This window comes from Bombina bombina, chromosome 3 (assembly GCF_027579735.1).
Source record: "Bombina bombina isolate aBomBom1 chromosome 3, aBomBom1.pri, whole genome shotgun sequence".
NCBI classification, from domain to species: domain Eukaryota; kingdom Metazoa; phylum Chordata; class Amphibia; order Anura; family Bombinatoridae; genus Bombina; species Bombina bombina.
In genome coordinates, this window is record NC_069501.1 from 668968754 (window position 1) to 668996490 (window position 27737).

The window sequence follows — 27737 nt, forward strand, 5'->3', positions numbered from 1 at the left end:
AAAAACACTGAATATAAAATGATACAGAGACAATAATAATTGTAGCCCCAATAAAAATATGAGAAAGTTAAAATTCCAAACAATGTTGTTTGAAAGAAATCAATCCAATGTGTGGATTAAAAAAATGAATCAAATGAATGGATTGCTGATATCGACTAGGAGGAGGATACTGTAAGAGATATTATGTACCCGTGTTGGTGGTGATAATGTGTATAAAAAGGGAGTGAAAAAATATCCTTAGTGATTGCAAATATAAAGAAAACAGACAGTGTCAACTTGCTTATTCAAAAGTGAAAAAAATTATGTGAAAAATTGAAAAAAATTACAAAGCAAAAAATGCTGCTCAAAAGATGAAAAAAGAGAACAAAGTCAGTGATTGTAATCCAAGAAACAAAATCCTAATAAAGGCTAAATGTGAAGATCCAAATAAAAGTCAAAAGTTAATAATGTTTAGAAAAGGAAACCTTATTTTCCTAGTGGTGAGAGTCTGTCTGAGGTTCCTGATGGTGAGAATAAAGTCAACAGTCTTTTAGGTCAAACCCAATTAATGGGCTAGTGTTCCTGTTCCTGATGGTGAGAGCCTTTGGTGGTTGGGAGAAACTCCAATCCAAAAAAAAATATTTTTTTCTTTTTAAATCATAAATTAAACCTAAAAGCAAATAAAAACAACAATAGTGTAGATGGTACTAAAAACTTATATAAAATCAGAATAGTGCTTACCAGCTGTGGTCAACATGTTTCGGCCTCATCTAGGCCTTTCTCAAGACTTACAGAAAATAATAAACTAATTACAAGATTTTTAAACTAATTACACCTACTCTAATCCCCCTAACAAAATAAAAAAGCCCCCCAAAATAAAAAAGCCCAACCCTACACTAAATTACAAATAGCCCTTAAAAGGGCCTTTTGCGGGGCATTGCCCCCCTTAAAAAAACCTAACACTAACCCCCTGAAGATCACCCTACCGTGAGACGTCTTCACCCAACTGGGCAGAAGTGGTCCTCCAGACGGGCAGAAGTCTTCATTCAAGCCGGGCAGAAGAGGTCCTCCAGACGGGCAGAAGTCTTCATCCAAGCCGGGCAGAAGAGGTCCTCCAGACGGGCAGAAGTCTTCATCCAGACGGTATCTTCTATCTTCATCCATCCGGCGCGGAGCGGGTCCATCTTCAAGACATCTGACGCGGAGCATCCTCTTCAAATGACGGCCTACTGAAGAATGAAGGTTCCTTTAAATGACGTCATCCTAGATGGCGTCCCTTCAATTCCGATTGGTTGATAGAATTCTATCAGCCAATTGGAATTAAGGTAGAAAAAAATCCTTCTGCCCGTCTGGAGGACCTCTTCTGCTCGGCTTGGATGAACACTTCTGCCCGTCTGGAGGACCACTTCTGCCCGGTTGGGTGAAGACGTCTCACGGTAGGGTGATCTTCAGTTTTAAGGGGGATTGGGTGGGTTTTAGAGTAGGGTTGGTTGAGTGGGTGGTGGGTTTTAATGTTGGGGGGAGAATTGTACTTTTTTTTTACAGGTAAAAGAGCTGATTACTTTGGGGCAATGCCCCGCAACAGGCCCTTTTAAGGGCTATTTGAAATTTAGTGTAGGGTAGGGCTTTTTTATTTTGGGGGTCTTTTTTATTTTGTTAGGGGGATTAGAGTAGGCGTAATTAGTTTAAAAATCTTGTAATTATTTTATTATTTTCTGTAATTTAGTGGGGGGGTTCGTACTTTAGATATTTTTTTTAAATTGTAATTAATTGTATTTAGTTTAGGGAATTTATTTAATTATAGTGTAGTGTTAGGTGTAATTGTAACATAGGTTAGGTTTTATTTTACAGGTAAATTTGTCTTTATTTTAACTAGGTAGTTATTAATTAGTTAATAACTATTTAATAACTATTGTACCTAGTTAAAATAAATACAAAGTTGCCTGTAAAATAAAAATAAACCCTACGATAGATACAATGATTAGTTATATTGTAGCTATCTTAGGGTTTATTTTATAGTTAACTAAATTATTCCTTTTTAAAACTAAATAGTTAATGATAGGAATTTTATTTAGATTTATTAAAATTATATTTAAGTTGGGGGGGTTAGGGTTAGACTTAGGTTTAGGGGTTAATAACTTTATTATAGTGGCGGTGACGTGGGCGGCAGATTAGGGGTTAATAAATGTAGTTAGGTTGCGGCGACATTAGGGGCGGCGACATTGGGGGCGGTAGATTAGGGGTTAATAAATATAATGTAGGGTTTGGCGATGTTGGGTGCAGCAGATTAGGGGTTAATAATATAATGTAGATGTCGGGGCAGCAGATTAGGGGTTAATAAGTGTAAGATTGGGGGTGTTTAGACTCGGGGTTCATGTTAGGGTGTTAGGTGTAGACATAAAAAGTATTTCCCCATAGGAATCAATGGGGCTGCGTTAAGAGCTGAATGCTGCTTTTTTGCAGGTGTTAGGTTTTTTTCCAGCCGGCTCTCCCCCATTGATTCCTATGGGGAAATCGTGCACGAGCACGTTTAGCCAGCTCACCGCTACTGTAAGCAGCACTGGTATTGAGGTGAAATGTGGAGCAAAATTTTGCTCTTCGCTCACTTTTTTGCGGTTAACGCCGGGTTTCTAAAAACCCGTAATACCAGCGTTGTCTGCAAGTGAGCGGTGAGCTTAAACTGCTCGTTAGCACTGCTCGTAATCTGGGTGTAGGTTTCTAAAAGGAAATGCAGGATACAATACCAAATCTGAATGTGTATGTTTTGGGCTGACTCACATCACTACCAAACTCAATGACACATAAATGAATGTTTTTATACTTAAAATCGATTTTGGTTTTGTACAAAATATAGTTAAAATTCTTTAAGCCTATAAAGTGCAGATTCTAGCAAGTTACACCCTTCTGTATGCACAATAGGAACGCAAATTTGTGGGGCCCCTCAGCGCAACACCCTTATCCCCCTCCCACTGTATGCCCTGCCCCCTGTATGGCCCAACCCTATTCTGACATTCAGTGTTACCTATATAAAGAATAACATTAAAGATCACACATTTTCATAAACACTAAAGAAAACATTTCTGCATAAAGTAAATACAGGATGTACAATGAACCTTCTCAAAATCTCAGCACAGAAATATTTGGGGCACTTGCCTCTTCATCGAGCCACACAACATGCTATACACCACATATAAATATCTATACTAATAAAATTAGGGCCAATCATCATGTGGGAGGGATAAGCAAAATCTTCTGACTTACTTATTAGGATTAACCATGAACCTCACAATGGTATGATACATGTCACAAAGGTTGAAAACAAGCTGAAAAGGAAAATGATGAACTGCCCTTGAGGTAAGAAACGCGTCAGCTGTGGTGTCTGTCTGCTGTGCCTTTATCGTTTTTAATGGATGTACTCAATAAATTGAACTTTTAAACTAAAGGAATCTCTCCTAGCCTATTTCTCACTGAGACGTCGACATTGTTGCTTCTTTAAAAGGAAAATGATCCAAGTTACTACAAATTAATATTTTATATACAAATCAACCATCATATATTATCTACTTTCATATAACAAGAAAACAATAATAATAATAATAATAAATTATGATAAAGATAGCTATTTTTAATTTACAGTAATTAAACTAATTAAACCATCATATATTATCTACTTTCCTATAAAATATTAAAATTATAATAATAATAAATGATCTAGAGAAACAAACTGCAGAACTATGCCTCAAATCATGTCTGCACAGCTGTGCAGACATGATTTGAGGCATAGTTCTGCAGTTTGGATCCCCTCGGAGTTCCAAGTGATAAATCAGAGCGGAGGATATACATGAGGAGGATATACAGGACAGCTCACTCTAAGCTGTACGGAACTGTTACCCGGATCTGTATCATGGACTAGTTATAACCAAGGCGTATTTGCTTTACTCTCTTGTAAGTGCAATAACGTATATGCTCGGAATTAAAGTGTTTTGGATTCACCTTGAGTCATGGATGCGCTCTTTTGTTTTATTGTTTTAGTGTAGTCGTTGTCAGTGCACCCCTTAGTGCCCTGTGAAAGGAGAAGCAGCACCACTGGCTCATCATTACGGGAGAACTATCCAGAAGAAGTGAAAATATCCAGTGGAACTGAAAATAACAGACATCAGTTTTTTACCATACTCCTGGAGCCATGGAGTAAATATCTATTATATTGTAAAAATTATTTACACTAGTCACAGCACCACTTTGATACTCTAATGATAATGAAATAAATCTAAATATCATGTGAAGGGTGCAAGAGTTTAGTATTGCCTCATATACTACCATAAAACTACTCTTGAAAAAACTCAGCACACCTTTTTACAAAAAGCTAGGCTTAACTTTATTACATACTGCCTAAAGACATGGAATACAATATACAAGAATCCAAAGTTTCAGTCCATCCACTCATGCAAAAAACATTCATACATAAAATAACCAAGATTCTACTCAGGCGTCCCTGGAAGAATCAACATTTGGCTGTCATTAAACTGCTGTCTTATCTCCTGGAATTTGAACAGTTCAATTCAATCTTGTTAAGGACAGTCCTTTATATGAACAAACTTTCAGAACTGTATCCAATATGTATAATAGTACAAATAAATGTTAGCTCCGATGGACTCTGTAAGACAAATATAATATAAAAGTTTCACTCTTTTTCTGTTACAAGTGAATCCTCTGTAAATATGAAACTTGCTTGACATTCAGAGGACCATAGTAATCGGATTTCTCACACATGCAAAGCGCCCTTTCAATCAAAGCAGCAGCACGTTAATATGTTAGTGCGTTTTTAGCAAAGCAGAAGCCGTTAATTTGTTCAGCATATGTATAGCAATTCATCTGTATTTTTACTCGGCACATTCTGAGACTTTTAAATTACCCACTTTCAAACCACACTTGCGGTAGGGCAATGTTAAGCCTGAGTTCAACTACACACAGAGTATCACAGTTCATATAGGTCTAAACATATGCACAAGTTGTATGGCACTGTCCCGTCATATATTGTCTCTAGTATTATCTTATTTCCAGTGTTAATGTAAAGACTGGCCAGTTTATAACATGCATGTTAGTTAGCTCATATGATACTTGCGGTTCGTGCTCTCTCGGTCAGATGCAATGCTCCCAACTTTTATCCACTCATGTGGAAGGGAGATAAATCATCACCTGCTTCGTCAGTATGTCCTGATATAACAACGGCTCTATCTTGTATTGCTTGTCTGTGCATCAAACTGTTTTCCCGATACAAGGATTTTGACATTAAAAGACAAGCAGTACAAGATAGAGCCGTTGTTATATCAGGACATACTGACGAAGCAGGTGATGATTTATCTCCCTTCCACATGAGTGGATAAAAGTTGGGAGCATTGCATCTGACCGAGAGAGCACGAACCGCAAGTATCATATGAGCTAACTAACATGCATGTTATAAACTGGCTAGTCTTTACATTAACACTGGAAATAAGATAATACTAGAGACAATATATGACGGGACAGTGCCGGTATGTGCCATACAACTTGTGCATATGTTTAGACCTATATGAACTGTGATACTCTGTGTGTAGTTGAACTCAGGCTTAACATTGCCCTACCGCAAGTGTGGTTTGAAAGTGGGTAATTTAAAAGTCTCAGAATGTGCCGAGTGAAAATACAGATGAATTGCTATACATATGCTGAACAAATTAACGGCTTCTGCTTTGCTAAAAACGCACTAACATATTAACGTGCTGCTGCTTTGATTGAAAGGGCGATTTGCATGTGTGAGAAATCCGATTACTATGGTCCTCTGAATGTCAAGCAAGTTTCATATTTAAAGAGGATTCACTTGTAACAGAAAAAGAGTCAAACTTTTATATTATATTTGTCTTACAGAGTCCATCGGAGCTAACATTTATTTGTACTATTATACATATTGGATACAGTTCTGAAAGTTTGTTCATATAAAGGACTGTCCTTAACAAGATTGAATTGAACTGTTCAAATTCCAGGAGATAAGACAGCAGTTTAATGACAGCCAAATGTTGATTCTTCCAGGGACGCCTGAGTCAGGGGCGAAACTACAGGGGGTGCAGAGGTCGCAGGTGCGACTGGGCCCCTGAGGGTGGGGGCCCAGCTTTAAAAAAAAAAAAATTATAATTTTTTTTTTTAATAAAAAAACGTTAAGCTACCACTGCCTGCACTGATATCATGTGAGTGTGACATGACTACAGGGGTTAGTGTTTCTGTTTTACCCATTGGTGTTTATGTGTGTGTATGTATGTGACTGTGTGTGTATTTATGCATGTATGTGTGTGTGTGTGTGTGTGTGTGTGTATGTTTGTGGAACCAGCAAATTACAGACCTTGTTACTACAGCATGGGGGGGCAGGGGGTTAACAGTGTCACTATACAGTACCACTATATACAGTATGGGGGGGTGGACCATGTCACTGACTTCTGTGGTCACTTTATAAAGTACTGGGCGGGTAGGGTCAGGCCAGCCATCTCACCGGCAGATTACAGACTGTGTCACTAACTTTCTATATACAGTACTGGGGGGTTAAACAGTGTCACTATATATATATATATATATATATATATATATATATATATATATATATATATATATATATATATATATATATATATATATATATACAGTAATAGGGGGTCAGACCATCTCACAGACTGTGGGCACAGGGTACCTCCTTTTCCAGACATGTAATCTGATTTACATTTTTTTTCTGTGTAATGTAAAAAAAAAAAGATATGTATTAAATTCACCCTTTTTTGGAGGGGGGAGGGGCAGTGGGGGGGCCCTTCTTAGATTCTTGCACCTGGGCCCTGTGGTTTCTAGTTACGCCTCTGGCCTGAGTAGAATCTTGGTTATTTCATGTATGAATGTTTTTTACATGAGTGGATGGACTGAAACTTTGGATTCTTGTATATTGTATTCCATGTCTTTAGGCAGTATGTAATAAAGTTAAGCCTGGCTTTTTGTAAAAAGGTGTGCTGATTTTTTTCAAGAGTAGATCTATTATGTTGTATTTTATTTGATTTCATTATTCATTTTTCATTTTATTGAAACTGATTATAATATATAATAATCATTTATTACACAAAAAAAGTTTTTTAAACACTCGCATTTGAAATGTTTTAACTTTGAAGTACTTGTATGGGAACATTGTGATTTTGTTGGGCTAGTCAAATGATCTAGAGAGCTAGTTTTAATTTACAGTAATGTATTTAGATACGTGTATTTCATTTCTTAAAATAAAGCGTGCCCTTTTTGCTTCTTTTATAATAAATACTTTTGTTTATCACCACAGTCTCAAGCTCATCTTTACATTAGATCTACATTGTCCCCTCCTGTATTTTTTTTATTTAAGTTACAAATACATACAAAAATAAGATAAAACAGACACTTTATGAATCTGAATAAAGAAATAATAATCTTGTATAAGCTCTTAGCTCTAGTGGGGAGAGGGTAAGTTTATTGTTCTATTATCCTATTTTCCCCTCTAAGGGGGAAAACTTATTCTATTATTCTCCTCTCCTCCTTGTCCTCTTAGATTGTATTAACATGGTTTGGTTGGCTCTGAGGGAAATGGTAAAGTTATTTTGCAATATTCTCCCAAATTTCTTTAGCCTCTATATAAATCTTTAACTTACTACTTTTCATAAAATGGTATTCTTCATTTATAATATATTTATTGACTTTGTTAATCCATTCATTCTTTGTGGGGGATACGGGGGTCTTCCATTTTTTTAAGATGATATTTTTTGCACTGATAAACATAGTTTGATATAAATATAATCTTGGTTTGTCTAACTTCCTGTCTAGATTGTTTAGAATTGCGGTCAGAAAATGATTTAAATTATGATGGTCTATGCTTTTATCTATCAATAGAAAGACTTGGGTCCAAAATATCTTAATGTGAGGGAAAAACCACATGATATGTGATAGGTTACCTCTACCTCCGCACCCTCTCTAACACTAATCCTGTGTATGGAGGTAGATTTTTTTTTGGATTCTGGACAAAATTTTTAAGTTTTGTTCCACCACCCTTGCTGACACTGAGGATTTTGCTGTACGTTGGAATATATTTTGCCAAATTTTTGGTTCAATACTTTGTTCTAATTCTGCTTGCCAATTCTGCACATAGTTGGGTAAGACTTGTGTCATTCTGTAAAATCGCTTATGTTTAGAAAGCAGATGTTTTATGCTAAATTTAGTTGTAGATAAAATCTCAAATGGTCTTAATATCTTATCCTTGCTTTTGTTAGTGGTTATATAGTGATATACTTGGAAATAGGAAAACCCATCTGTTAGTCCCTTGAGACCTCTAATCTGCAAATCTTCTTGTGTACACGTAACATCTATAATCCTATACTTGTTGAAGATATTATCCCATTTAAATTGGCCCCTTAAAAAAATATTGTTTTCCACTAGAGAGATCAATGTACAATTTGGTCCCAGGTCTTAAATGTTTCTTTTAGAATACTAAAGCAATCAATCTTTATAGATCTCTCTCTTTTATCAAGCCAGTATTGACTGCTTATGGCTTTCCTAGAAATAAGGTTGCTTTCTAAGTGTACCCAGCTTTTGGAATCCTCTTTTAAGTGCCAGTCAAGGACCCTTTGGATCATTAATATAACTGTGTTGGTTATGCAAAACTGGGGAATGGGTAGTAAAGGGATTATCTATTTTTTAAACAATAACAATGCTGGTATAGACTGTCCCTTTAAGTTAGGTAAACCCATGCCTCCCAAATTCCTATAAAGGATAGCTTTGATAATTCTTGGGTGGATTTTACCCAAAATATAGTTGTTAAATACTTTTTGTATCTCTTCTAAATACGTATTTGGGATAGGAAGTGCTTGTAATAGATATAGATATCTAGGGAGTACATTCATCTGTATCACATTTTTTTTACCCAGCCATGAAATTTTTTTGTTAAACCATAAGATAAGGTCGTTCGCTATAACTTTCTTAAAAGACAGAAAGTTGAGCTGAAACACATTGCTCATGTTTCTTGCTAGATATATCCCTAGGTATTTCAGTGCTTCAAACTCTTTAAAAGGATATTTCTTGGCCAAAAAAATTCAAAGTCTTTACATCAATGTTTATATTCAGTATTTTTGATTTGTTTGTATTCACAAGGAAGTTAGATAGGGAACCAAATACCTTACATTTTTTCAGGAGTTCTTCTATTGATAAAATAGAATCGGATAGAGTCAAGAGGATGCCATCAGCGAATAAAGATACTTTAAATTCACTATTTCCGATTTGGATGCCCGATATCTTCTTGTTTTGTCTAATATGGGCTGCTAGGATCTCTATACATAGCACAAACAATGTAGGCGAAAGCGGGAACCCTTGTCCCGTGGCATTGTATATATTAAAAGCACTGGAGATGTTACCATTTACTTTTATTCTTGCTGATGGGGATGCATATAGGGACATTATTCTATTAATTAAGTTCTGACCAAAATTGTATGTATTGAGGATTTTCTCCATAAAAGATCATTTAACTCGGTCAAAGGCTTTTTCCACAACTACCGAGATAACAGAGAAGGGTATGTTCTCTAATTGTGCATATTCTAATAGATGGATGTTTTTGACTATAATATCACTTGCTTCTCTATTTCGGACAAAGCCTACTTGATCTGGGTGGATAATTTTCTCCAAAATTCACCCTAGGAGGTTAGCGATAATTTTCACATAGATCTTTAAATCTATATTCAAAAGGGATATAGACATTTAACCACCTTTGGGATTACTATAATTCTAGCTTATTGCATCTCTTTGGAGAATTTATCCCCATTATCAATAGAATCAAAAAAGTTTAATAGTTGAGGAGACAACTTCTCCCTGAAGACTTTATAGTATTTTGTGGTGAAGCCATCTGGTCCTGGTGATTTCCCCACTGCTAATTCATTGATGGTTAGATAGATTTCCTGTAGTTGAATTGGCTCTTCTAGTTTTGCTCTTTCTTGATCTGCAACTTTATTTATTTTTAGCTAATTTAAATAGTTTACTAGAAAAGAGTCTTCTGTGGGTTGAGTTTCTAAATTATATAGACATTTATAAAAAAAATAATGAATTGATTTAGTATTTTTTGATTGTTCTTGCAATATCTATTATTATCTTTTTTAAGTTTGTAGATGCTATTGCTTATTTCTTTTCTTGATCGCCCTTGCTAGGAGTCTACCATTTTTATCACCTTCTATATAGTATTTTCGATTTAGCCATAATGCTTATCTTTTATTAACATTAGACCAGTAGTCTTGTAATTTTCTCCTTTCTCTGGATAACTCTTCTAAGATCTTGTTATTATCCGGGGATTATGTACTGATTCTAACGTTTGAATTTTGTTAATAATCTCCTCCAATACATTCTACTTTGCACTATTCTGGATACTCTTTAATTTTATTAGCTCACCACTCAATATGCACTTATGTGTATCCCAAAGTAGTGCTGGCGAGATATCCTCTATATTATTTAGGAGAAAAAACTCCTTGATTTTCTCCGCTATTTTATCAATCTGTCCCTGGTTACTCAATACACTATCGTCTAATCTCCAAGTAAATTGTCTCTTCTCTTGATCACCCCATTTTAGTTTTAATCTTACCAGAGCATGGTCCGACCAAGTGATAGGATGGATCTGAGCCTCCTGCACTAGTGCTAAGCCCTTTATATCTGTACATAAGTAATCCAATTTAGAATAGGATAGGTGGGATTTGAAAAAAGTGTATAATCTCTCTGTTCTGGATATGAAATCCTCCAGATATCATACAATGCTATCTCTTTTAAACTACTATTTACTTGTTTTATAATATGTTTTGCTGTAGAAGATTTCTTCTTGGAGCTATTTAACCAGGGGTCTAGCGTAACATTAAAATCTCCTCCTAATATAGTGATCCCATTTTGGAAATCTAATATTGAGTTAATTATTTTCATAAAGAAGTGGTTCTGTTTGGTGTTTGGTCCGTAGATGTTAAAAATTGTAATAGGGACCCCTTGTAAAAGGCCCTTTAGCCATAAATACCTCCCCTCCTTATCCTTTAAATGGTCAGTTAATTGAAAGGCTAATTTCTTGTGGAACAAGATAAATACCCCATTCCTCCTGACTCTATCCAATGCCATATAACACGATGTATACTTCTCATTAGTAAGCTTAGGCTCATTATTCCTTTTGAAGCGTGTCTCCTGAATTTGCATACGAAGAGAGAAGCGCTCCACCAGGAACAAACAACAGCTCATCAGCTAGTTCTATGGCGATTTACCACCCAGGAGAAGCCTCTTTTAGACCAGTGTTCTTTTCACAGAGGAAAACTTTCCTGAAGTATATCAGTCTGATCCCGCCAAGTAAGGTCAGTCCAGCCCTGAAATACCAGGCAATTCTCATCTGGACGAGGAACATGACAACCCCAGATGATCGTTTCGACCTTCTATGGGCCTTGTCAGTGAGGTGCAGCTACATTCTTTTAAGCACACTGGGCAATGAGTCCACTTCTGGTTTGCCCCATCACCCATAAGGAGACTTCCCCAGGGTCATATTAATTTGCATATGAAGAGAGAAGCACTCTACCAGGAATGAACAACAGCTCATCAGCTAGTTCTATGGCGATTTACCACCCAGGAGCAGCCTCTTTTAGACCAGTGTGCTTTTCACAGAGGAACGCTTTCCTGAAGTATATCAGTCTGATCCAGCCAAGTAAAGTCAGTCCAGCCTCGAAATACCAGGCAATTCTCCTCTGAACAGGGAACATGACAACCTCAGACGATCATTTCGGCCTCCTATGGGCCTCGTCAGTGAGGTGCAGCCACATTCCTCTAAGCACACTGGATAAGGAGTCCACGTCTGATTTCCCCCATCACCCATAGGGAGACTTCCAAAGGGTCATATTAATTTGCATATGAAGAGAGAAGCACTCTACCAGGAACGAACAACAGCTCATCAGCTAGTTCTATGGCGATTTACCACCCAGGAGCAGCCTCTTTTAGACCAGTGTGCTTTTCACAGTGGAAAACTTTCCTGAAGTATATCAGTCTGATCCCACCAAGTAAGGTCAGTCCAGCCCCGAAATACCAGGCAAATCTCCTCTGAATAAGGAACATGACAACCCCAGACGATCGTTTCGATCTCCTATGGGCTTTGTCAGTGAGGTGCAGTCACATTCCTCTAAGCACACTGGGCAAGGAGTCCTGTATTAATATAATGTCCCCTTTCAACTTTTCCATTTCCCTCAGAGCCATGGATCTTTTCTCAGGGGTACCAAGCCCCTTAGCATTTATAGAAATACATTGAATAATACTCATTTAGGCTCAGAACCCCTGAACAAAGCATCCACATTTAAATAAAGAGCTAGTTCTAAAATTATTCCTATAACATATAACATACATTAGTAACCAAACTCCCATACACACAGGAGTTCTAGATGATTAGATCTTCCTCCTTATCAGATTAATTTCCTTTACATAAGGAGAGAAAAAAAATTGCTCCATTCCCTTTTAAGGAGGGTAGGGAAAAAAATGCAAGGTGAAAGTTAAGCACCCAGTCAGTGGGCGACTTGGGTAAAATGTGTGAAATCATGTTATAAAATTCTAATCAAAGTGACAGAAAAAAAGGGTGGTAATTAACCACACAGTGTAGGGGCTAATGTCGAGCCTGTAAAATCATGCTATTGAGCGGGGGGGGAATCTGGTAGTTAACCACACACTGTAGAGGCATATGTGGAGCCTATAAAATTGTGCTATTAAGTAGGAGGATAAGAGGGGGGAAAAAATAATGGGTAAGTAAAAAGTGATAATTTGGCACGCAGTGAGAGGGCTTATGTGAGCTTGTTAAAGTCGTGAGGTTGTGCTCATTTCTTTCCTTTTCTTCTCCCTCACTCTTCCTTCCTTCCTCCCTCTTACTTCAAGAAGAGAGAGAGATGGCAAAGAAAGAAGAGAAAAAAAAGGTGCCGTTGCATATTATGGGATAATGACAAATAAGAAACAAAAATGGTAATTAAGCCCACAGTGAATAGGCTTGTAATAAAAAAAAAATCCTTATGTTAAATTGGTGCAAAGTTTTTTTAGCCCTCTCTTTCTTCCTGCATTCTTCTTCTCTTCCTTTTGTTTTCCCAACAATTCCCACTGTGGCATTGGTAGGAGACTTAAAACTTAAAATAAGATATTAAAATTGACAGAATACACAGATCTGCATACCCCATGTCAGGGTACAGGTGAATGACATATATATATATTATATATGTACTAACATATATATATATATATATATATATATATATATATATATATATATATATATATATATATATATATATATATGTGTGTGTGTATGTATGTAAATAGGACAGGGGAATGTGTTTATGTATGAAGCCATATTTTTATCAGATATTATTAAAATAGGGTTGCAATTCTGATGTCAGGAATTTACTCAAACCCCACATGATTTGAATACACAGGCGGACACGTCTTTGTGACCACTGCTTCATAAATGCTGTTTCTGGCGAGCCTGCAGGCTTGCCAGAAACACGGGGCATCAAGCTCCATTCGGAGCTTGATACATATGCCCCATAGTGTTATAACCCTGCCATATACTGACATATTATTTGGAGAGCACTACTGAGATCTTATAAATATACTTACACCCATGATCCAAGGAGGAACCAGAGATGTAATTCTCAAGCTTTGAGTTAAAAGAACAGATTCTGAGAAAAGCTAAAACCGAGCGCACGTTCAAATATCTACAGAATTATATCCAGATATTCTATAATTTAAGTCAGGCGACTATCAAAAAAAGGAGAGACATAAGATTCCTCACCTTATGCCTACAAGAAAAAGGTATAAGGTACAAATGGGGCTATCCATTTAGCCTAATAATATTCCCAAATGGCTCCACAGTAATTTATAAAAGGAGAGAGGATATACAAGATATCAGAACGAACTTACAGTTAGAGCTGGAAATTCCAACAGAGTTCCTTAAGGAAATACAGGAAGAGGCTGGAAGATCAGAAATACCAAAAGGTCAAAGGCCTTACTGGGAAGAGATCAGGAAGAACAAGAAAAATTGACGATCAAAATGTATACTTTTTATAATCTTTTTTAATAACCATAAAACTAAACTGGCTGGGGTTTCTGGTAGAAGATTTGTGTTGTCCAGTCCAATCCTTACTTTTTCAGGTTATTTCCCCTACATACTGGAGCCCACAAGGTAATTTAAGCTCATACACTATGTATCACAAATCGCACATGAAGTATTCCCTCATCTTGAATTGACATCCTGTATGCCTTTACCTCCCTTAATGAAACAGTGGAATTGTGCAAAATCCAAACAAGGATATGTGCCATCATATTGCTTACCATACAATGAGTACCCATCCTATAAGATGGCATGTCTGCTTTCACTAAGCTTCTACCATTTGTATGCCCCTTATGATAGGCTGCCATAGGTATCCGGGAAAATTCCTGAATCTCCAAACATGCTTCTTGGAAAATATTTCACATCTGGAGTGTCTAAGTGCGGCAAAGCATAGTAGAACAAAACCACAAATTGAAAAGAAGCGCTTCACTCTACCAAAATACAAGATGCTAGCTCTGATCCAATAACACAATATAATACTTAAAATAGACACAATATAACAATTTCAGATTGAAGCAATCTTACTTGGAACAGTATTATGTGATTAAGTTCAGTCCAATGTCCATATATATAGGATACTTTCTTCCTTATTGCTGTCAGAAAATGTACTGATCCTTATAACAAACTTTAATCTGCAGCTCCTTGAAGAGGTGACTGTTTGTTCTTACAGTCAGGAAATGCACAACACAGGAGGAATTATTCTCTAGGTATCATTTGTTGAAGGAGCAGCATCCACTACTGGTTTCTAACTGAACACATGGGTGAGCAAATGACAACCGGTATATATATGCAGCCACCAATCAGAAGCTAGAACCTAGGTTATTTGCTGCTCCTGAGCTTACCTAGATAAACCTTTCAGCAAAGGATAACAAGTGAATAAAGCAAATTAAATAATAGAAGTATATTGGAAAGTTGGTTAAAATCACATGCTCTTTCTGAATCATAAAAGAAAATCTTTGGGTTTCATGTCCCTTTAACAGCAGAGCGGTATTACCTTCTCCTCGTAGTGCGGCCGGTCTCCCCAGTCCTGGGTACAAACTTTTCTTAGTTTTTTTAGTTATAACGCACCATTGGAAGCAGTCAATAAACAAAATTGCTTCCGACAGCATATTTATCGGTTTGCGAGCTCACGCAAACCTTATTACGGCTCACTGGAAGCAAGCCCTTTGTTGGGTAAGTGTTGGTGTCATTCTTGTTTATTATACACATATCTTATCTTGTGTATTGTCGGGTTCATAAATATATTTGGTGTGAAAATATTGCATTGGGTAGGATGTCCTTACCATGCAGAGTAAACTCAAAATTGTGCATTACCCCCTCTCCATGTCTTATTTTCCCCTGTCACCACTTATACTGTATATATGTTAAAACAAAATAAACAGTGATTGTATGTAGATGTAGGGATAACATCATATCACTCTTTTCATGTTTTTTTTTTACTCCAATAATTTTATACATAACTCAAGTTCACAAACAATTGATTGCTTCATAAAAAAAATACATGCCAGCCCATTTTGATTCGTTATTTTTGCAAAGATGCAATACAGTTCAAAACACAATATAATATCTTGAGAGCTAAACCATCAGAAAAGAGAAACATATACTGAGATGTAGCTATCTCCTTGTAAACACATATAGATAACTTAAAGGGACACAAAACCCAAATGTCTTGATTCAGATAGAGCCTGCAATTTTAAGCAACTTTCTAATTTACTCCTATTATAAAAAAAAATGTATTTGTTCTCTTGCTATCTTTATTTGAAAAAACAGGCATGTAAGCTTAATAGCCGGCCCATTTTTGGTTCAGAACCAAAACTAAATGTAGCCACCAATCAGCAAGCGCTACCCAAGTGCTGAACAAAAATTTGGCCGGCTCTGGGGCTTACATTTCTGCTTTTTCAAATAAAGATAACAATAGAACGAAGAAAAATGTATAATAGGAATAAATTAGAAAGTTGCTTAAAATTGCATGCTCTAGCTGAATAATGAAATAAACCATTTGGATTTGTGTCCCTTTAACAAAGGCCATTTTGCACTTACCTTAGCTTTTCCATAGAGAAGGAGCGATTGAGGTCTTGATCTATAAAACGAACACATCTTTCTACAGCACGTGGGTTGGCTAGAAAGGGCTCCGCCTTAAATGTTTCTCTACATAGTTCAGAGGAATCTTTGATCCATTTTTTCACCAAGCAGACTCCAGACATCTCATTGCCATGGGTCCCTCCCATAACCACCACCCTAGTAAGTGGCACACCGATTGTGGATGTGCTCATATTTTTGCACTGAAATGTAATACAAAACAAAATATTATTTTATCAGTATAATAATAAGACAGGTACTGAAAGTATCCTGCTTCACCAATACTTATGCACTTTTTACCCTACATTGTAGACAAAGAGACGTTAACCTTAAAAATTTATATCATACATATGAAAGAACAATAGTCAAATGTATTAAAATATGATTGCATTGAAAAAGAGATAATTATGTAGTCACAGTAAACATTAACCTGAGAATTATATGCATATGCACTTTTTAAATTGGACACTGACCCCAATTTTTTTCTTTCGTGATGCTTGCAGATAGAGCATGCAATTTTTTCTTCGTTCTCTTGTTATCTTTATTTGAAAAAGAATCTAAGCTAAGGAGCCAGCCAATTTTTGGTTCAGGACTCTGGACAGCACTTGTTTATTGGTGGGTGAATTTATCCACCAATCAGCAAGAACAACCCAGGATGTTCACCAAAAATGGGCTGGCATCTAAACTTACATTCTTGCTTTTCAAATAAAGATACCTAGAGAATGAAGAAAATTTGATCATAGGAGTAAATTAGAAAGTTGTTTAAAATTGCATGCTCTATCTGAATCACGAAAAAAAAATTTGGGTTCAGTGTCCCTTTAAGAAAAAGGTATCAAGTTTTAGTCTCCATAAAGTAATGAATCCTGCCCTGTTATAACTTCGGTTTCCCTGCATTGAAATCATGTGATTGCATTGACGATTGCATGATTTAATTTTTTCAGAAAGTGATTACATCAGAACTTCATTCCGATGTTAAAGGACCACTCAATGCAGTAGAATTATATAATTAACAAGTACATAATAAAAATGCAATAATACTTACTCTGAATTTAAAATAAGCAGTAAAAAAAAATTCTGACACATTTTATTTTTCTCACATTTTCCAGCCCCTTGTATCATGTGACAGACATCAGCTAATCACAGACTAGTTTACGTATACCCTGTGAGCTTGTGCACATGCTCAGTAAGATCTTGTTCCCCAGAAAGTGTGACTATAAAAAGACTGTGCAAAATTTGATAATGGAAGTAAATTGGAAAGTGTCTTAAAATTGCAGGCTCTATCTGAATCATAAAAACAAACACCTATCAAAGAGAAATTGAAACTAACAGGACATTTATGGCTGTGCACAAATCATACTCAAATATTATTATTATTTTATTATTATCATTTATTTGTATAGCGCCGCCAAATTCCGTAGCAATGGGTACAGTGATAGGGGTATACAATGACAAAGATTTGTGATAAAATACAAAACATAACAAAACAAATCTAGTACAGGAGGTAGAGGGCCCTGCTCCGGAGAGCTCACAGTCTATAGGTTTAGGGTGCAGAGACATAAGGTTGGGGTAGCTTGTCTCATCGGTTGTATTTGCAGCAGTGAGTCAGGCAGTTCATGTACATGTATTAGTTTGGTTCGGATGAGGAATGGAGGAGAGATGGTAAGCCTCTCTGAATAGGTGGGTTTTCAAGGATCGTCTGAAGCTATACAAGGTTGGAGACAGTCTAATGGAGCGGGGTAGAGAGTTCCAGAGGACAGGAGCAGCACGTGCAAAGTCTTGGAGGCGGGAGTGGGACGTAGAGATAACAAGAGTGTAGAGACTTAGGTCAGAGGTTGATCGAAGAGGACGGGATGGGGAATATTTCACGATGAGAGAGGAAATATAGTTGGGAGTTAGACTGTTGAGTGCTTTGTAGGTTAGGGCTAATACTTTAAATTGTATTCTTGAGTGTATGGGGAGCCAGTGTAGAGACTGGCAGAGTGGAGCAGCTGATGTAGATTGCAATAATCAATGCGTGACAAAATGAGGGAATGAATAAGTATTTTTGTCGTTTTTTGAGTAAGGAAGGGACGAATTCTGGAAATGTTGCGTAGGTGTGAACGGCAGGATTTGGTAAGCGCTTGTATATGTGGGTTGAATGTGAGTTCTGAGTCTAGTGTGACCCCAAGGTAGCGGACCTGGGGTGAGGTGTTGAGAATAGAGTCTCCAACCATCAGAGAAATGTCAGGTGTTGGATGTCTCGAAGAGGGGGGGATAAGAAGCAGCTCAGTTTTGGACAGATTGAGTTGGAGGTAGTGTGAAGACATCCAAGAGAAAATTGCAGAGAGGCAGTCAGAAATCTGGTTGAGTAAAGAGGGAGAGATATCAGGAGAGGAAAGATAGATTTGGGTATAATCAGCATATAGGTGGTACTGGAATCCAAAGGAGGCTATACGTTTTCCAAGGCAGGATGTATAAAGAGAGAAAAGCAAGGGGCCCAAGACAGAGCCTTGCGGTACTCCAACTGAGAGAGGCATAGGATCACAAGATATGTTGTTAAATGAAACTGAAAACGAGCGGTTGAAAGATATGATGCAAACCAGGAGAGGGCTGTGTCTCGGATGCCAAATGAATGTAGTATTTTTAGGAGGAGAGGATGGTCAACTGTGTCAAAAGCTGTGGACAGGTCAAGAAGTATTAGTAAGGAGCAATGGCCTATTGCTTTAGCTGATAACAGGTCATTTGTTACTTTAGCAAGAGTGGTTTCTGTTGAGTGTTTGGGGTAGAAACCAGATTGTAGTGGATCAAGTAAGGAGTTAGTTGTGAGAAATTGAGTTAGCCGGTTATAGACCAGTCATTCAAATAATTTTGAAGTAAAGGGAAGTTAGGAGACCGGTCGATAGTTAGAAGGCGTGGAGGGGTCAAGCAAGGGCTTTTTTAGGATTGGTATGATTGACGCATGCTTGAATGTGTCAGGAAATGTACCAGCAGTGAGAGATTGGTTAAAGAGATGAGTTAGGGTAGGGGTTAGTGAAGCAGAGAGAGAGGGAATAAGTTGTGAAGGAATAGTAGGGTCAAGTGGGCAGGTTGTGAGATGAGCCAAGGATAGGAGTGCAGAGACTTCTTCCTCTGTTACAGGAGGGAAGTAGCATAGTTTTTGTTAATAGAAGGGGTGGGTAGGATCGCTGGGTTTGCGGGGTGCGAGGTGCAGATATTTTTGAAGTGATCAGCAATAATTTGAGCAGTGAGGTTGGTAGTGAGCGGGGGGGGGGGGCAGGCGGACATAGAAGGGAGTTAAAGGTTGAGAACAGTTTTCTGGGGTTGGATGCGTGAGATGACACAAGGGAGGAGAAATAGACTTGTTTGGCCAGGCTGAGCACAGAGTTGTAGGACTTAAGGGTGAATCTATAATGTTGGAAATCAGCACAGGTGCATGATTTCCTCCACTGCCGTTCAGCAGCCCGTGAACATCGCTGAAGATATCTGGTCTGTTTAGTGTGCCACGGTTGCCGTCGAGTGATTGATGTATGTAGAAGAGTGGTGGGTGCAGTTTTCTCAAGTGTTGATTTTAGTGCCGAATTATACTGTAGAGTCACAAGGTTTGGACAAGAGAGGGATGAAATGTCAGAGAGCAGAGGACTCAGTTGAGTGGAAAATTCTGTGAGATCCAAGTCATTTTAATTCCTGTAAGGTAGCAGTTTTTTGGAGGCTTGCAAAGATGTAGCAGGTAGAGTAAGAGAGAAAGTTAATAGATGGTGGTCAGAGAGAGGAAAGGGAAAGTTAATGGAGTTGGAAACAGCACAGAGATTTGTGAAGACCAGGTATATGGAGTTGCCTTCACAGTGTGTTGGAGATGTTGTCCACTGGGACAGGCCTAAAGAGGTGGTAAGGGATAGAAGTTTAGAGGCAGCAGGCGTGTTAGGCTTATCAAGGGGTATGTTGAAGTCCCCTAATATGAGAGAAGGGACATTAGAAGAGAGAAAATGTGGAAGCCAGGCTTCAAAGTGGTCCAGAAATTGTGAAGCTGGGCCAGGGGGCTGATAGATAACTGCAACATGAAGAGCTATAGGGGAGAAGAGGCGGATAGTGTGAACTTCAAAAGATGAGAAGGAAAAAGAGGGGGATGAAGGAATGCAGTGAAAGGTACTGTGTGGAGACAGGAGAATTCCTACTCCTCATCCTTGTTTGTCTCCAGACCTGGGAGTGTGACTGAAGTGTAGGCCACCATAGGAAAGAGAGGCTACAGCAGTTGTGTTAGAGGAGGAAAGCCAAATTTCAGGGAGGACTAACAGCTTAAGTGAATGTGAAATAAAAAGGTTGTGAATAGATGTAAGCTTATTGCATACTGAACGTGCATTCCAAAGGGCACACGTGAATTGGGGTGTAGTAATAGAGGTGCAGTTAATGAGGTTTAGAGGGTTACGTGGGCAAGGTGTATGAGGTGTCATTTGGGGTAGTGATCTGTGGGAAGCAGAGGGTGGACCTGGGTTAGGCGAGACATCCCCAGCTACAAGAAGAAGAAAGATGGTGAGTGAAAGGAGATGAGAATGTGTCTTATGTGAGTGTTTAAAGGGACAGTACACTGTAAAATTGTTTTTCCATAAATGTATTTTAAATGACTTGTTATACCAACTGCAGAGTATAAAATATTTGAGAAATTGCATTTTCGGGTTTATTTGTGTATCTGAAGTAGCTGGTTTTGTGCTTTGAAACCACAGCCTATTACAATGGGTTGAGCTTCAGGTAATATCAGATCTCATTATGTTATCACTTTTTTGTACACAGACTTGCTTCCTTATCTTATATTTGTCTGGAACACCAAAGCTCAATACATAGAGAGAACAATAGAAAGTTATCATTGTATTACTAAACTATCATGCCCCCCACTGAGGGTGTAATCTCTTCTGCTGGCTGTGTTTACTTAGGCTTCTCAATAGCGTATACGCCAGTATCAAAACTTTCAGTATAGGTTGGGAAACCACAAGCTAAATCAGCTATTTCAAATGCTGAAATATGAGTAAAGGAGCTACTTGCAACCAATTTAATACACTCTAGCAGGTAAAAAGGATCATTGGGAATAATTTAAAGGGGAGAAAGTTTTTGGGTGAACTGTCCCTTTAAGTTTAGGATCAGTGAAGCATGGCTGGCAGAGGGATGTGAGATAGGAATAAAGTTCATGTGTGTTGCAGAGGGGGAAGGTAGAAGAGAAGGAGAAATATGAATTTTCCGAGTGCTGTTTGTGAATGGAAGAGCTGTGACTTTAAGGAGAAGGGAGGAAAAGGTTAATGCAGACATTAGAAAGTGTAGCATGTTTGCATTTAATTGTTGGAATTTGAAAAGTACTTATTTCTGTTGTCCACTCCTTTGTCTAACTCTGTTGTTATAACTCTCTCTACACTTATGAACTAGCACACTTAGGGAACTACACACATGCAGTGCTGCACTGATCTAACAAGCTAAATAGGTAATAACAGTCACATGATTCTAATTACCAAAGGTCATAAATTAGAGCAGGATCAAACAAGGCCTAAGCAAACATTGCAGATGGCACCTTTCTTATCAAACTGGAAGACACAGAAAAGAAAGCTTTTTTTCTTTTCTTTTTTTTTTTTAAGGTAATACAGACATACCAGAGATAAGCAGTTATAATATGTGTTGCAGGATTAAAATGGAGTCCTTATGCACATACCAGAGATAGATAAAGTTTTGTAGGGGGAATAAGCAGTTATAATATGTGTTGCAGGGTTAAAATGGAGTCCTTATGCACATACCAGAGATAGATAAAGATTTGTAGGGGGGATAAGCAGTTATAATATGTGTTGCAGGGTTAAAATTGAATCCTTATGCACATACCAGATATAGATAAGGATTTGTAGGGGGAATAAGCAATTATAATATTTGTTGCAGGGTTAAAGGGACAGTCTAGTATAAATTAAACTTTCATTATTCAGATAGGACTTTTAATTTGAATCAACTTTCCAATTTACTTTTATCATCAAATTTGCTTTTTTCTCTTGGTATTCTTAGTTTAAACTAAACATAGGTAGGCTCATATGCTAATTTCTAAGCCTTTGAGGGCTGCCTCTTATCACCTGCTTTTTAAATCTCTTTTCAACACAAAGAGACAGAAAGTACACATGGGCCATATATATAACACTGTGTTCAGGCACAACACAATGCTAACTGCAAGACAATAGATAATAAACAGTCACAGTCATGTGATCAGGGGGCTGGAAGAAGGTTCCTAGATAGAAGGTAATCAGAGGTAAAAAGTATATTAATATAATCATATTGGTTATGCAAACCTGGGGAATGGGTAATAAAGGGATTATCTATCTTTTAAAACAATAACAATTCTATGGTAGACTGTCCCTTTAAAATGGAGTCCTTATGCACATACCTGGTGAGAGAGGAGAGACAGCAGTGTAAGCAGGATTAAAACGTTCCAATTATGTTCCAATTATATACCAGTCGCTGTTCTATATTGTTAATATCCATATATAATATATATATAATAACTCAGTTGTTATAACGCTCTCTACACTTATGAACTAGCACACCTAGATCATTAGTTAGACCAAATATGGAATACTGTGTACAGTTCTGGAGACCATATCTTAAGACAGTTCTGGAGACCATATCTTAAGACAGATATAAATAAACTAGAAGCTGTCCAAAGGAGGGCTACTAAAATGGTACATGGTCTAAAATATAAAACATACAAAGAAAGACTCTATGATCTAAATATGTATAGTTTAGAGGATAGAAGGGAAAGAGGTGACATGATAGAAACCTTCAAATATATGAAGGGACTTAATAAAATAGAAGCTGAAAGCATTTTTCACAAAAAAATAAATGCCAAAACAAGGGGTCACAATCTAAAGTTAGAGGGTAGTAGATTCAGGAGAAATTTGAGGAAGCATTTTTTTACAGAAAGGGTGATCCTAATTAGCAAAGGTCATAAATTAGAGCAGGATCAAACAAGGCCTAAGTAAACATTGCAGATGGAACCTTTCTTATCAAACTGGAAGACACAGAAAAGAAAGCTTTTTTTTTTTTTTAGGTAATACAGACATACCAGAGATAGATAAGGATTTGTAGGGGGGAATAAGCAGTTATAATATGTGTTGCAGGGTGCACATACCAGAGATAGATAAGGATTTGTAGGGGGAATAGGCAGTTATAATATGTGTTGCAGGGTTAAAATAGAGTCCTTATGCACATACCAGAGATAAATAGAGATTTGTAGGGGGAATAAGCAGTTATAATATGTGTTGCAGGGTTAAAATGGAGTCCCTATGCACATACCAGAGATAGATAAAGATTTGTAGGAGGAATAAGCAGTTATAATATGTGTTGCAGGGTTAAAAAGGAGTCCTTATGCACATACCTGGTGAGAGAGGAGAGACAGCAGTGTAAGCAGGATTAAAAAGTTCCAATTATGTTCCAATTATATACCAGTCGCTGTTCTATATTGTTAATATCCATATACAATATATATATAATAACTCTGTTGTTATAACTCTCTCTACACTTATGAACTAGCACACTTACGCCTAGATTACGAGTCTTGCGTTAGCCTTAAAAAGCAGCGTTGAGAGGTCCCAACGCTGCTCTTTAACGCCCGCTGGTATTACGAGTCTGGCAGGTACAGGTGTACCGCTCACTTTTCTTTCGCGACTCGAGCATACCGCAAATCCCCTTACATCAATTGCGTATCCTATCTTTTCAATGGGATTTTCCTAACGCCGGTATTACGAGTCTTGGAAAAAGTGAGTGGTACACCCTCTCCTGTCAAGACTCCTACCGCATTTAAAAATCAGTAGTTAAGAGTTTTATGGGCTAATGCCGTAACATAAAACTCTTAACTAAAGTGCTAAAAAGTACACTAACACCCATAAAGTACCTATTAACCCCTAAACCGAGGCCCCCCCCACGCACATCGCAAACACTTAAATAATTTTTTAACCCCTAATCTGCCGACCAGACATTGTCGCCACTGTAATAAATATATTAACCCCTAAACCGTCACACTCCCGCATCGCAAACACTAGTTACATTTTATTAACCCCTAATCTGCCGTCCCTAACATCGCCGACACCTACCTACATTTATTAACCCCTAATCTGCCGCCCCAACGTCGCCGCCACTATATTAAATGTATTAACCCCTAAATCTAAGTCTAACCCTAACCCTAACACCCCCCTAACTTAAATATAATTTAAAATAATCGGAAAAAAAAATACTACAATTAAATAAATTATTCCTATTTAAAACTAAATACTTACCTATAAAATAAACCCTAAGCTAGCTACAATATAACTAATAATTACATTGTAGCTATCTTAGGGTTTATTTTTATTTTACAGGCAACTTTGTATTTATTTTAACTAGGTACAATAGTTATTAAATAGTTATTAACTATTTAATAACTTCCTAGTTAAAATAAGTACAAATTTACCTGTAAAATAAACCCTAACCTAAGTTACAATTACACCTAACACTACACTATAATTAAATAAATTACCTAAATTAACTACAATTAATTACAATTAAATTAAATAAACTAAAGTATGAAAAAAACAACAACTAAATAACAGAAAATAATAAAATAATTACAAGAATTTTAAACTAATTACACCTAATCTAATCCCCCTAATAAAATAAAAAAGCCCCCCAAAATAATAAAAATCCCTACCCTATACTAAATTACAAATAGCCCTTAAAAGGGCCTTTTGCGGGGCATTGCCCCAAAGTAATCAGCTCTTTTACCTGTAAAAAAAAAATACAATACCCCCCAACATTAAAACCCACCACCCACATACCCAACCTTACTCTAAAACCCAACCAATCCCCCCTTAATAAAACCTAACACTACCCCCTTGAAGATCACCCTACCTTGAGACGTCTTCACCCAACCGGGCAGAAGTGGTCCTCCAGACGGCCAGAAGTCTTCATCCGATCCGGGCAGAAGAGGACCTCCAAACGGGCAGAAGTCTTCATCCATGCGGCATCTTCTATCTTCATCCATCCGGAGCAGAGCAGGTCCATCTTCAAGCCATCCGACGCGGAGCATCCTCTTCCATCCGACGATTAACACTAAATGACGGTACCTTTAAGTGACATCATCCAAGATGGCGTCCCATCAATTCCGATTGGCTGATATAATTCTATTAGCCTATCGGAATTAAGGTAGAAAAAATCCTATTGGCTGATGCAATTAGCCAATAGGATTGAAGTTCAATCCTATTGGCTGATCTAATCAGCCAATAGGATTGAGCTTGCATTCTATTGGCTGATTGGAACAATCAATAGAATGCAAGCTCAATCCTATTGGCTGATTGGATCAGCCAATAGGATTTTTTCTACCTTAATTCGATTGGCTGATAGAATTCTATCAGCCAATCGGAATTGAAGGGACGCCATCTTGGATGACGTCACTTAAAGGTACCGTCATTTAGTGTTAGTCGTCGGATGGAAGAGGATGCTCCGCGTCGGATGGCTTGATGGCTTGCCCTTAAAAGGGCAAAAGGCCCTTTTAAGGGCTATTTGTAATTTAGCATAGGGTAGGGATTTTTATTATTTTGGGGGGATTTTTTATTTTATTAGGGGGATTAGATTAGGTGTAATTAGTTTCAAATTCTTGTAAATTGTTTATTATTTTCTGTAATTTAGTGTTTGTTTTTTTCGCACTTTAGTTTATTTAATTTAATTGTAATTAATTGTAGTTAATTTAGGTAATTTATTTAATTATAGTGTAGTGTTAGGTGTAATTGTAATTTAGGATAGGGTTTATTTTACAGGTAAATTTGTACTTATTTTAACTAGGAATTTTTTATTTATTAAATAGTTCATTTCTATTTAATAACTATTGTACCTAGTTAAAATAAATACAAACTTGCCTGTAAAATAAAAATAAATCCTAAAATGGCTACAATGTAACTATTAGTTATATTGTAGCTATCTTAGGGTTTATTTTCTAGGTAAGTAGTTTTAAATAGGAATAATTTAGCTAATAATAGTAATTTTACTTAGATTTATTTAAATTATATTTAAGTTAGGGGGGGTGTTAGGGCTAGGGTTAGACTTAGATTTAGGAGTTAATAACTTTATTATAGTGGTGGCAACGTTGGCGGCGGCAGATTAGGGGTTAATAGGTGTAGTTAGGTGGCGGCGACATTGGGGGCGGCAGAGTAGGGGTTAATAAATCAAAAGTAGGTGTCAGTGATGTTGGGGGCAGCAGATTAGGAGTTCATAGGGATAATGTAGGTGGCGGCGGTGTCCGGAGCGGCAGATTAGGGGTTAATAATAAAATGCAGGTGTCGGCGATGTCAGGGGCAGCAAATTAGGGGTTAATAAGTGTAATATTAGGGGTGTTTAGACTTGGGGTTCATGTTAGGGTGTTAGGTGTAGACATAAATGTATTTCCCCATAGGAATCAATGGGGCTGCGTTAGGAGCTGAACGCTGCTTTTTTGCAGGTGTTAGGTTTTTTTCAGCCAGCTCTGCCCAATTGATTACTATGGGGAAATCGTGCACGAGCACGTTTTGCCAGCTCACCGCTACCGTAAGCAGCGTTGGTATTGAGGTGAGATGTGGAGCTAAATTCTGCTCTACGCTCACCTTTTTTGCGGCTAATGCCGGGTTTAAAAAAACCTGTAATACCAGCATTACTTTAGGTGAGCGGTGAGGGAAAACTGCGTTAGTCATGCACACCATTACCCTCAAAAACTCGTAATCTAGCCATTAGGGAACTACACACATGCTGCACTGATCTAACAAGCTAAGCTTGATGGAACAAGCTGGGGATATTCAATTTAAAGGTAATAAAAGTCACATGATCCTAATTAGCAAAGGTCATAAATTAGAGCAGGATCAAACAAGGCCTAAGCAAACATTGCTGATGGAACCTTTCTTATCAAACTGGAAGACACAGAAAAGAAAGAGATAGATAAAGATTTGTAGGGGGAATAAGCAGTTATAATATGTGTTGCAGGGTTAAAATGGAGTCCTAATGCACATACCAGAGATAGATAAAGTTTTGTAGGGGGAATAGGCAGTTATAATATGTGTTGCAGGGTTAAAATGGAGTCCTTATGCACATACCAGAGATAGATAAAGATTTGTAGGGGGAATAAGCAGTTATAATATGTGTTGCAGGGTTAAAATGGAGTCCTGACTCCTTATGCACATACCAGAGTTAGATAAAGATTTGTAGGGGGAATAAGCAGTTATAATATGTGTTGCAGGGTTAAAATGGAGTCCTTATGCACATACCAGATATAGATAAAGATTTGTAGGGGGAATAAGCAGTTAAAATATGTGTTGCAGGGTTAAAATGGAGTCCTTATGCACATACCAGAGATAGATAAAGATTTTTAGGGGAATAAGCAGTTATAATATGTGTTGCATGGTTAAAATGGAGTCCTTATGCACATACCAGAGCTAGATACAGATTTGTAGGGGGAATAAGCAGTTATAATATGGGTTGCAGGGTTAAAATGGAGTCCTTATGCACATACCAGAGTTAGATAAAGATT

The 27737-nt window shown here is 37.4% G+C and overlaps 1 protein-coding gene across 2 annotated transcripts in view; it reads right to left on the minus strand.

Moving 5' to 3' along the window:
- Positions 1-27737, minus strand: part of LOC128653872 (N-acyl-aromatic-L-amino acid amidohydrolase (carboxylate-forming)) — a 126409-nt gene that overhangs the window by 68830 nt on the left and 29842 nt on the right. For both annotated transcript variants that reach the window (XM_053707416.1, XM_053707415.1), the window contains exon 3: positions 16181-16422. In XM_053707416.1, the coding sequence (XP_053563391.1) occupies positions 16181-16413 (233 nt within the window). In that variant the 5' untranslated portion in view covers positions 16414-16422. The remainder of the gene's footprint in view (positions 1-16180; positions 16423-27737) is intronic.